General features: G+C 40.2%; 1 protein-coding gene across 6 annotated transcripts in view; it reads left to right on the forward strand.

Moving 5' to 3' along the window:
* Positions 1–12,082, forward strand: part of TANC1 (tetratricopeptide repeat, ankyrin repeat and coiled-coil containing 1) — a 46,147-nt gene that overhangs the window by 22,369 nt on the left and 11,696 nt on the right. For 5 of the 6 annotated variants that reach the window (XM_031063702.1, XM_031063703.1, XM_031063704.1 and 2 more), the window contains 10 exons: positions 1,171–1,428; positions 2,010–2,129; positions 3,130–3,411; positions 4,270–4,424; positions 5,634–5,865; positions 6,875–7,041; positions 8,258–8,865; positions 10,211–10,319; positions 10,532–10,654; positions 11,480–11,716. In XM_031063702.1, coding sequence (XP_030919562.1) covers positions 1,171–1,428; positions 2,010–2,129; positions 3,130–3,411; positions 4,270–4,424; positions 5,634–5,865; positions 6,875–7,041; positions 8,258–8,865; positions 10,211–10,319; positions 10,532–10,654; positions 11,480–11,716 — 2,291 coding nt within the window. The remainder of the gene's footprint in view (positions 1–1,170; positions 1,429–2,009; positions 2,130–3,129; positions 3,412–4,269; positions 4,425–5,633; positions 5,866–6,874; positions 7,042–8,257; positions 8,866–10,210; positions 10,320–10,531; positions 10,655–11,479; positions 11,717–12,082) is intronic. The other variant, XM_014310397.2, reaches the window with a different exon arrangement.

Consider the following 12,082-nt stretch of genomic DNA (forward strand, 5'->3'; position numbering starts at 1 on the left):
TTGCAGGAGCCACCCCTGTGGTTGCGTTTTGTTAGCAGTCCAGTATGCCAGAATGTTTTCATTAAAGAATGGGCCAGTTGAGTGTAGAATAGCCACAAATATGGCTTTAACTTTTAAATTGGTGGCCTGGGAAGGACCCAGAGTTCACATAGATATTATAGTTTGAACTGGTATTGATTTTTTTTAATGTGTTTTTTTTTTTTATCCTGATTGCCGTTTCATCCTATTTTGTATTTTCCTCTGTTGCATTAAAGTGTTCAAAATGCATTGAGTGTTGGCTTAATCTTCAATAAATATTTGTTGTTCAGTTATTTTGTGAGAGTTTAATGTAAGTAGTTGAAAAAATTTTAAATTAAACAGAGTGGTTTTAGTATTAGTCATATGAAAAAAGTATATATCTGCAGGGTGTTCCTAATTAGGCAAGGAGGTTAGCATAGTTTTATCAAACATTACTCAGTTAGGTCTTCAGGAATATAAAGTCTTCACATTATTGCAGGAGGCCTTGATTAAATGCAATCTCAAACAAGTACAGACACACTGATAACTCTCAGCTACCAAACTGGAACATTTGGATCCGACTGGATAATGCAGCTGGCGTTGTCTCTCATCCAGGGAGTCACTGCAGCAGCGGAAACTGGTGCTCTGTACCACAGCATCCCAAAACACCTCAGTGGTCTTAGCTGCCTTTTACCTGAGAGTCTTTCTGGGTCTGTGTTCCTTATTGCCTAGCATATGAAATTTTCATAGCAGAAATGCCCCTTTTCCCCCCAAGCCTTTCTTTGGGCCTCTGATTTATGCTGCAACACTCCTTAAAAACATAAAGCAATATGTTTAATAGAATCTGAAATTTTATTAATAATACTCTACTGTTCTGATTCATCATGCATCTACTTCTGTTTGCTCTTACTGACAGTGGAATGTAGTAGGTGCTTAAGAAAGGAACAGTAAATAGCTTGCTTGCTGGAAGGTTTCTGTCCAGATTGGTTTGCTGGGTATATGAGTACAGGCCGATTGTCATCCTGATGTGATTATGTATTTTAGGTAAGACGGACCTCTGAACGACGTTGAATTCTTGTCATTTATGTTTCACAATGCCATTTGAGAATGAAAATTCTTATCTGTGTGCCAAATTCTGCTGACTTTACTTGGGTTTTTTTCCCTCTTTTTCAGCCACTATAACAAGTTCATCAGAAAATGATGATCGTAGTGGATCCAGCTTAGAATGGAGCAAGGATGGGAGTCTCAGAGCTGGAAAACACCAAGGCATCAGCCGTGATCGAAGAACAGATAATTGTTCACCAGTTGCAGAAGAGGAAGCCATTGGCTCTTCTGAGAATCTGCCAAAAGAAGTACCAACGGGAGAGGGTCCCCTTCCTTACACTCAGAGTTCTGCCTCTTTAATAATGCCTCGTCCAAACTCCGTTGCAGGTAAAGTCCTGAGGTCAAAACCCAAGGGTGTTCTTGATGATAGGACATTTCTTTTGAATCTTTCTGTTGTTAGCATGAAAGTATCTCTATAGGATAAAAAGAAAAAAGCCTATGTTCTGAACTGAATAGATGAGCATTACCTCATTTGTTTAAAACTGTGGTCCAGAAGGCTCTTACCATGCTTTTCAGTAGGTATTGATTAGGTCAGGGCTTTTGAAACACTTCACAAGTCCATCAGTTGTTCCAGGACACTGCGTGGTGACAAGTGGTGCATTAGCAGGTAATACCTGAACCTGCACTAACACTTCTGACCTCGCTGATGTGGTTGTTCCTACAGTAAAAAAAGAAAACTCCCTCAGTGGGAGAACTGAGGGCTATTTAAACAGGGAAAAACCCAACTAAATCTTTAGTCAACTTGATTGAAATGCATTTTGTAAATGTTGTAACGTGAATTACTTTGTTGCCATTGTCTAGAAAAACTGCTCTGTAAGTAACGTGCAGATGAAGGACTGTTATAAATAATAACATTCTTTGTAACTAGTGTTGAAAGAATAATAAGTCTCAGTTCTTTAATACTCCAGCAACAAGTTCAACCAAACTGGAAGATTTGAGTTATTTGGATGGACAAAGAAATACTCCTTTACGAACTTCAATTCGCTTACCTTGGCACAACACCGCTGGCGGAAGAGTGCAGCAGGAAGGTAAGGCAGAGATATTTACACCTGCATGTCTGGCACAGTCACACATTCCTTCAGCAGGTTGGAGCATGGGTGGGCTGCGAGCTTTGTGAGCAGCCCTGACCTACAGTGTTACTGTGGAGTGCTCCTGACAAGTCACTCTGCGTGTTTGCCAGCAAGATGCTTGCTTACACTTTTTCCTGCACTATGCTATGGTTTAGAGATGGAATGTGTGTGCATCTGTTACAACCAATAACAATTAAAGGCAGAAAACTTTAAGTGAACTCCTAGTAAAACTGATCTTGAGGATCATATGTAGATGCTATGCTGCCCTCTTCCATTTATGGCTTTTCACAGTCATAGATTAGTGCTGAAACAGAAGTTCTGTAACATTACATTTGGCTAATGAATCTTTAGAGCATATTATTGGTGAATATTATTATTCCTGTAAATTTTAATGTATTTTATGCAATCAAACCCAAATGTATATATCAAAGTAATCAAAGGTGTAAGTAACTACTGATCCTATGACTTGAAAAGTACAAAAGAACAAGGTAGTAATTTTTTTATTACTTCAAGGGGTTTTTTTAAACAGAAAAATTACGTTATTCTCTGTACCTTTTTCTTTTCCTCTGTAAATGTCTTTATAGATTTGAAGACTTAACTTTGATGCTCAGCACATAGTTCACTCTAAACTGAAAAATTGTGCTTCCCAATTTGTATAATAATGCATTATTAAGAAAACTTTTTGGATTCTACAACTTACTAACTCGAGTTCAGTTGTAAAAAAATAGATTGTACCTGTAGCTTCTTTCCTCTACAGTTTAATTTGTGCAAAAATTATGGAGATGACCTGAACTGAGACAATCAGGTTTTATTGCTTTCCTGGTGAAAGCACTAGAATTCATCTGATTATGACTGATAGTAACCAAGCTTCTAAATGATGTTACCTTCTGAAACCATACTGTTTGATTGCATGTCAAGTTTCTTCTGGTAAACTTTCCTCCCTGGCACATCTTTTCAGCTCGTTTCATCCCCTATAAGCCTCAGGACATCTTGCTGAAGCCGCTGTTGTTTGAGGTGCCAAGCATAACCACAGACTCAGTGTTTGTTGGAAGAGAATGGCTATTTCACACCATTGAAGAAAAACTGCAGAATCCTGACCCAGCAGAGAGCAGGGGAGCAGTCATTACTGGAAATGTGGGCTTTGGGAAGACTGCAGTCATTTCACGGCTGGTCGCACTCAGCTGCCATGGAAGTCGGATGAGACAAATAGCCTCCAACAGCCCAAGTTCATCTCCTAAAAGTATGTTCTTTTTCTGGGTAATGGTCTGGGTTAATGTGCTGACATCAGGAGTCACATGTTTGCGTTTTTGGCTTAAGGTAGTCAGGCCTCATCAAGTCTTTAGCAAACACTTTTTTCTTCCAGTGAGCAAAGGAAGGAGTTAAACTTTTGTGTTCTGACAAATGCCTTCAAAGTGACATAATGTGGGCTCAGCCCATCAGAGAGGTGGTGTAACACAGGCAGTGTGCAGGATCTCTTCTTGTCAGGCAGTGTGTACCCCAGACTCTGAGGATGTGACTGCAGCAGGCTTTGTCTCTCACAAGTTTGGAAAGGGAGCAGTGAGTGTTTGTCCTGCTGTGTACCCACTGTGTATGCTTTCTATAGCATTTTTGTACAGGTAAGAATAAAGCTATGGAGAAACCCCTTCTGTCTTCTACTGGGATCCATAGCATCCTGTCACCAGACCAGTCCAGTGCCTACATTAACTGGAAGGATGGTGAGACTGTCATCACTGTTATTTCCCTGCCTGACACTTCAAATGGTATTATTACTAATAATAACAATGATAAATTTCCCAAGAGGTCAGTCATATAGTAACTACTAGTTTAAATGAGGCATTGTATGTGTAATTTTCTGAAGGAAACTCTTCACATCAGCATGGTTTTTCTTTCAGTAATTCTGTAGTTTTGATCTAAAGGTCAGTTGAGTTGTTTTAAAATAGTAAAGTAAATTTATCAGACTACTTGCAGGCTTCTTTTATAGTGGTATAGACACAGTTTCAATTTTTACTCCAGCAGTAAGATAATCTGTGGTGTTTTCCTAGAAAACAATCTCCTGTCAGCAAATTTGGTTTCTCTTGTATTTGTTGCCTTTTACAAGCAGGTGGTGACTCCTGTCAGGAGATTCCCTTAAGCCAGTTAGCCCCGTGTCCCCCTCCGTCAGGTGACACCAATACAATGAAGACTCTGACCTTTCCTGGTACTCCTGAATACAAAACTCAAGCAGGTGATTCTGTGAGACGCCTCGCTTCAAAGGTGAGTTTTCACTTCCTAAGAGATGTTCAGTGTGCTAGAACCCTCTAACCTGGAGGTCAGTTTGCTTTGCAGAGCCCCTGGGAGGCTGCGGGCACCTCTGCATGATGGCTCTGTTTGGCTGGTGAAATCAGCTGCCTGCCTCTTGTACTTGTCAGGTGATCACCTGAATCCTACATGGTCTTAGAAAGAGTTACCTTAACAATTTCTCATCAGTTTTGTGTGGATGTGTGTGGGAGGTTGGGATCCTTTCCTTGCCAAAGGGGCTGTATGTTTTCTGCAGGGAGCTGCTCAGTGTACCTTCGGGATGGGGGGTAGCAGGGAAGATAAAATGTTTGGTTCTTGTATAACCCGTCTATATGCTATGATACAGGTTGAGTCTGAATGCAGTTTTGTTTTACGTCCTCTGAAAGCCTGAAGTAATTTTTGTATTAGATTAATATGTTAGGTGTTTTATTTTTTGCCTAAGTAGTAAAATTAATGAGTGTCTGAGTTGCATATTTTATATGAATACTTGCAGGGAAAACATGAGATCTTTAACTTTTGCAGTCTTTAAAGTGATACATATTTGTTTGAAGCAGTGTTATGAAAACTACTGAAGTGGAGGCTTTTTATTCACTGTGAATACCATGTTTCCTTGCAGTTTGTTTTGGGGTTTTTTACCCCAAAGAAATATGGGTTACGGCCTGGTTTATTTTTAAGTAATACACAGCTTTGAAATACTCGGAATAAAGCCAGTTGTCGTATTTCTCCATTTGCTTATGTAAGCATGTCTTTAATAGCTGTCTGTAATTTACTTTTGCCTGGTGATCAAATTAGTCCTTAATTCTTTACAGTGTGGGACATGATGTTGTTAAATTACACATATATATAGGTTACTTAGTCAGACCCTCAGGTTACTTTTGTGCTCAGTTAATCAACTGCTTACCCACTGTATCCAAATGCCATGAAGTCAAGTTGTGTTTTCCTGACAGAATCTGATACTTTGATTTCTTTTCCTCTCTGCATGCCCTGCAAGGTCAAAAACCTATTTCATTGCCTTCCTCCCTATGTTTGACTCAGACTGTCAGAGACTGTTAGAGCGTGGGATCTTAACACTGAAAGGATTTTGTAGTTGAGAGAGAAATTTAAAAGCACGTTATCATAACTGCGCTAACTAGTAACCAGCCAAAATTCTGACAGAGTAATGCTTTTTACTTTGTAATTCTGCAGGTCGTTGCTTATCATTACTGCCAGGCTGATAACACATACACGTGCCTTGTCCCCGAGTTTGTGCACAGCGTGGCAGCTTTGCTTTGCCGCTCACAGCAGTTAACAGCATACAGAGACCTCCTCATCAGAGAACCTCACCTGCAGAGCATGCTGAGCCTGAGGTCTTGTGTCCAGGATCCAGCAGCAGCTTTTAAAAGGGGAGTGTTGGAACCACTTTCAAACCTCAGGAGAGGTACGTTAAGCAGGAAGTGACTTGGAAATGAAATCTAAACTGCATAAGTATTAGAGAAAAGTATTAAAAATAAATAAAGCAGAACATTCGTGGACAAAGGTATGCCTTAATTGTGCTAGTTGTTTGTAACAATAATAGATGGGTTTTAAACAGGTGATTCATGTTTAAATTAAAATTCTGTGAAACATATTAAAGGTCATAGAAACTTTTCTTTTTTTGCTAGAAAACAGGGAGGCAGCTATTAGTTTGAGGTTAAAGCTGGCAAATTCACATTAAAGGATTTTGTTTTAAGATGCATTTTAGTTTTGTCACATGCTTTAGTTTTCTAGGCCTAAACATCTGCAAAGTGGATGTAGGTTCTGCTTGCTTTTAAAACGGATGTGGCAGTTTTCCAACAATCACAGAATATCCTGAGCTGAAAAAGACCCACCAAGGATCATCAATCCAGCTCCTGTCCCTGGCCAGACACCCCAACAGTCCCACCGTGGGCATCCCTGGGAGTGGTGTCCCAATGGCCCTGGAGCTCCGGCAGCTTTGGGAACGTGACTGTTCCCTGGGGAAGCCTGGGCAGTGCCCAGCACCCTCTGAGAGAAGAACCTTTCCTGATACCCACCCTAACCCTCCCCTGATGCAGCTGCAGGTGTTCCCTCCAGTATGGTGTGTAAAAGAAAGCATGCAGCGACGTGATTTTTGTCTTTAATAAAGCCCTAGCGAACTCCCCTTGAAAACAGCTGCTTCCCAGCAGATGCCAGCTTGAGCACATACCTGATCTGTGGCAGAATGGTGGCTTTGCCTATGTGTGAACAGAGTATATCATTCCTGTTAAACTGTTTCTAGTCTTCCAATGTTGTTTTTAATCTCCTAAATAATGCTTAAATGCCATAAGATGTATACTGGTGTGCATAAAGATACATTTTTGTTTCTTGACATATGGAATATGAGGATAAAGGTGTGTCACTTTAAGGGAGAATATGTTTTTATCCTTTCCTTTTTTATTCTCAAATTTTAGAGCAGAAAATTCCTGAGGAAGACTACATAATTTTGGTGGATGGTTTAAATGATGCTGAATTTCATAAACCTGATTATGGTGACACAATTTCTTCATTTATCACAAGTATAATCTATAAGTTTCCTCCCTGGCTGAAGCTCATTGTGACTGTAAGAACTAATTTCCAGGTAAAAACACCTTTTAATGCTTTTCTTACTGTCAAAGACCAAATGATCACAGCTGCATTATTATGAAAAATACTGGGTTTAGAGGAACTCAAAGTCTCTTGGATTTTTTCCTTCCCTCCTTTGTTACATGTTTACTTGCAGTGAACAGATACAATATTGGAGGCCTTTTCCATTGTGAATCCCTTTATTGCAGCTGTCACTAGAGTTGCTAATATAAGAAATGAAGAAATTTGAGTCTGTTCCCTTGTACTTCAGAAGTGCAGTGTTAAGGTGCAGCTGTGCTTCACTACAGTCTCCAAGAGTTTATTTCTTCTCTGCCTTCTTACCACTAGCCCTCACAGTGTTTAACTGGCTGCAGAGTTTATTTCTCAACTAAATTTTTTGGGTTTAAAAAGGGATTTCTGTAGCAGAGACTATTCCCTCTCTGGAGACTGGAGAAGTGTGTCTTTGCTTAAAACATCTCACTAGTCTGAAAGTGCAGCTTTTTGAAATCCATTTAATTACATAAAGTGGAATAGTTCCTTTTTGTGTTGTGAAGGTTGGGAGATGTTTGCTAAACCTTTCTAATATATGAGTCTATGTAAGAAGTTTCTGGTTTAAGTTAGAAGTTCCAGAAGTGTTTTTTAAATAAAGGTCTTTTGGATCTTCATTTACATAAACATAAAAGTATTCTGTGTAACAGAAGCATGAAAGGTGTGTTCAGGTGAAGCTGCTGAAGTGTCTGTGCTGTGCTTGGTACTTGTACCTTCAGGCACAAGGGGCTGGGGATGTGTGCACAGCATCTTTCTGGTACATTGTTACTGGAAGGTGAAATGATAAGGGGAGTCTTTTCTCTCTTGTCATTTGTGATGCTTCTCAATAAAACATTCCTGCCTAATAGAGCATTCCACTCCCCCTTTCCCTGGCCTGTCTTAGGGTCTGGTAACTGTTTTCCATTTCCTTGACTTTGAAGCGGTCATTTCTCAATCCTTTCAATTGTTGAGTTTGGTCAGTGAAATATTTGAGACCTTCCTATGAAAAATGATAAAATGTAAAAATACCATTCTACCTCTTATGAGGAGGCAATATTTGCAAAATCATCTCAGGGTTACTGAATTCCTTTTTAATCTGGTACTCACTACAGAAGGGAAATGTAGCAGAGATGCATCATTGAGTTCTCAGTGCTGGAATACTCTAATGTCTTTGGTTTGCTTTTTTTTTTCTATTCCCCCCCCAGGAAGTGATAAGTTCACTGCCATTTATTGCAATATCCTTGGATGATTTTCCAGACAACAAAGGAATTCACAATGATTTGAATGCTTATATTCAGTACAGAATTAATAACAGTCAGGAAATTATAAACAACATGTCTTTAAATGGAAAAGCTGATGCAGCTACAATTGGGAAAGTGAGTAACCACCTGATCATGAGAAGCCTGGGATCTTATCTCTATTTGAAACTCACTCTGGATCTTTTCCAAAAAGGTCATTTAGTAATCAAAAGTGCAAGCTACAAGGTTGTTCCTGTGTCTCTGTCAGAGCTGTACTTACTGCAGTGCAATATGAAGTTCATGACAAACTCTGCTTTTGAGCGAGCTCAGCCCATATTGAATGTGGCATTGGCATCCCTGCATCCCATGACAGATGACCAGATTTTCCAGGCTATTAATGCAGGACAAATAAACAATGAACAGCAGTGGGAAGACTTCAGCCAGAGGATGGAAGCCCTTTCGTGTTTTCTGATCAAAAGACGTGACAAAACACGCATGTTCTGCCATCCTTCCTTCAGGGAATGGCTTGTCTGGAGAGCAGAAGGTGAAAATACTGACTTCTTATGTGAGCCAAGGTAAATTAAAACTGCAGTAATTCATGTTCAAATAACCAAAACTCAGTTTTTTATATTTGATTGCAGCAATTGGTGAGAGGAAAGAGTGATGTTAAAATACAAGCGCACCTAATGTTTTCCAAAATGAAATCTTTTGTATATTTAGAGGTAATGTGACTTAAGATTCAAAGTTTACAATGCATAATTGACTCTATGGAAGTCAGAAGTTTGCATCTGACTTTGCTACCTTCATGGAGAAGTTAGAGAGCTATATTGTTATTAACACAGCAAAATTGTTTAGAATCCTGTGCAGCAGCACCTTGTCTATGTAATGTAGAATGCAGGAATAGAAGGAACAGATCATTTGTGCTTTTTTAAACGTAAAATTAATGAGACATTTTGTGCTGTAATTATATCCTGCTGGCATTGTTCTAGTTCATTTTGTAACTTTGAGAGCCAGAGGTGGTTGAGTTGGAGACAGTGGCTGTTACTGTTTGTCATGTTCTCACAGTTGGCTCCCTTTTTTTTTTTTTTTCTTCTTTTCAATGTTCCTTAGGGTTTACAGCTTTTGCATTTTACAAAACAATAAATAATGCTGACATTTAAAATTATTACCAGCCCAAGACATGTCTGAGCTTTCAAGTGGCTGTAACAGAACCAGTTCTGTAGGTGGGACTGGGGGCTTGCAGCCTTGTGGACCCCTGGTCTCACCACACTGGGAACTCCCAGCGCTTGCCCCAGCAGCAGTGGGAGCTGCCTGGGCCCAGGTGAAGCTTCTGATTGTGGAAAGTTCTGTTCAGAAATGTCTGAAGATGGGATGAGGAGTCGCTTCCCACAACTTCCCCCATCAGATGAAGAGTCCAGCTAACATATGGCTAATTGCCCAGTTCCAGTGTATAGTCTGATTAACAAACAGTATATTATAACTTTCTTTTCTCAGGGTTGTGCTGCTCTCACTGTTCCTAGAACATTGACCACCACTCATGTAGGTGCAGAATTACTAAATACATGTTTTCGCTCAAATGTCACAAGCATTCAGATCTTGCACTTCTAAAAGGATTGGCTTCTTTCTGACATGCCTGCAGTTCCTGGCTCTGAGAATGCAAAAGGGAGCAGTATGTAAACCACTTCACAGCTGACACAGGCCCCCTGTGAGGGGACAGCACAGAAATACATACCAGGAGTGTTTCATCTTCAAAATTTGCCGTTTTTCATTTTGCATTATTTTGTTATGGAAAGAATTTTGTTTAGATATGATGGTATGTTTCAGTAGTCTGACAAAGTTGAACTGTTACAACAGGCATAAAGATGTATATTTACTGAAATACAATTATAAAAGTGGTTCTCTCTTAATCCTTTTTATTAGGAATGGACATGCTCTACTGGCTTTCATGTTTTCTCGACAGGAGGGAAAGTTAAACCGCCAACAAACCATGGAACTTGGCCATCATATACTTAAAGCTCATATTTTCAAGGTAAAGCTTGCAGCTTAGTAGGCTTTATGACGTATTCATGTGAATGCATCGTAGAGGTTCTCCCTGACTTGCTTGAATTATTTGTTGGGAGCTTATGCAAAATATTTGGTAGTGCTATCAATCCAGATTTTATTTCTTTTGATACTGAGTTGTAGATTGAAATTGGATTTCTAATTCTATAGAGAGATTTCCTGTTATATCATTTCTGTTAGGGTCTCAGTAAAAGGACCGGAATTTCTTCCAGTCATCTCCAAGCCTTGTGGATTGGTTATAGTACTGATGGACTGTCTACAGCCCTGGCTTCTCTAAGAAACATCTACACACCCAACGTGAAGGTAAGAACAATCAGCAGGGCTGTAAAGCCAGTGCTTTGTCTGGCACTGGGCAGGGGAATGCTGAAGTCAGTGTAACCCTTCAGCAGAAAAGCACCTGGATCTGAACTCTTTTGTGACAAGCTTTCATGTACTTTTGTAAGCTGTTGCTAAAGTTCCAATCAGTTTTCCTTGATAGTATTGATGGAAAGAAGGATTTTTACTTTTTTCTTCTGTGGCTGTGCTCTGTAGCACAGGTGAGTGTGTGGCTGCATTTTTGGGGTCAGATGTTCCACATGGCCTTGCTGGGCAGAGCTCAGTGCTCTTTGCTTCTGTGGGAAAGTGTCAGTTGTAAAAGGGGAAAATACTGTGAGAGGAAGGGCTTTAAATTCCGCAATTTTACTCTGTTATTTGAATCCCCAGATGATGGATAGCAAAGTCCAAGTCAGTCAGCTGGAATTTGAGCCAGCTGCTAAGGCTTTTAACTGGAAATTTGTGTGTACATAAACATGGTCTGGCCATTTTTTTTGAGATTTTCTTTTTATCCAGTCTGGTTCTCTTAATGGAGGTAGTTGCAGAGTTAGCAGCAGGTCATACATGCAATTGTGATGAGAGTAGTGAGTTTCAGGGGAGAGACAGGTCTTCTCTTGGGAGTGCAGTGCTCAGTAATACAATAATATATTTCCTAAGAGAAGATTTTAAACTGGTGTATTGCTATATGTGTGTTAAAGTTGATGTCTGCCAATAAAATCTGCATCAAAATTAGGGCATAACAAATGAGTACCTGATCAAGATACCAAATTCAGATAAATCTGAGGAAAACATTGTTTTGTTTAAATTAAATTTTAGGTGAGTCGGCTGCTGATTTTGGCAGGAGCAAATGTGAATTACAGAACTGAAGTACTGAATAATGCTCCAGTGCTGTGTGTTCAGTCACACCTTGGGCATGAAGAAGTGGTCGCTCTTTTACTCGAGTTTGGAGCTGCTATTGATGGAACTTCAGAAAATGGGATGACAGCCCTTAGTTACGCAGCCGCTGCAGGTCACATGAACATCGTGTCACTGCTGTGCAGAAAAGGTGCAAAGGTAAGCTGGTGCACAAAGATTGCCAAACCTGCAGCCAGAAGAGTCAAACAAAGGCCTAAAAAAGCTGTTTATTGATTACCTAAGTGTATAATTATCAGGCATAGGCCTGTGGGGTGAGTCCAGACTTCCGTGAAGCATTTTGCACGCGCCGCTGGTCACAACCCTCTGGCAGAGCTGTTCAGCCAGTTTTGGGTGCCCCTCACTGTGCACTTTCACGACCTGTTGTCACAGCTTGTCAGTGACTGTTACCAAGAGAATGTTGGGGCCCTCTAAAGTCGAGGTCAGGGGCATCCCTTGCTCTCCTTACCCACCCTTTCGTCCCCTCAGAGCCGCTGGCTGTCCAGCAGGCTAAGCACAGTCTCCCCT

Source organism: Geospiza fortis, unplaced genomic scaffold (genome assembly GCF_000277835.1).
Source record: "Geospiza fortis unplaced genomic scaffold, GeoFor_1.0 scaffold193, whole genome shotgun sequence".
Classification (NCBI taxonomy): Eukaryota; Metazoa; Chordata; class Aves; order Passeriformes; family Thraupidae; genus Geospiza; species Geospiza fortis.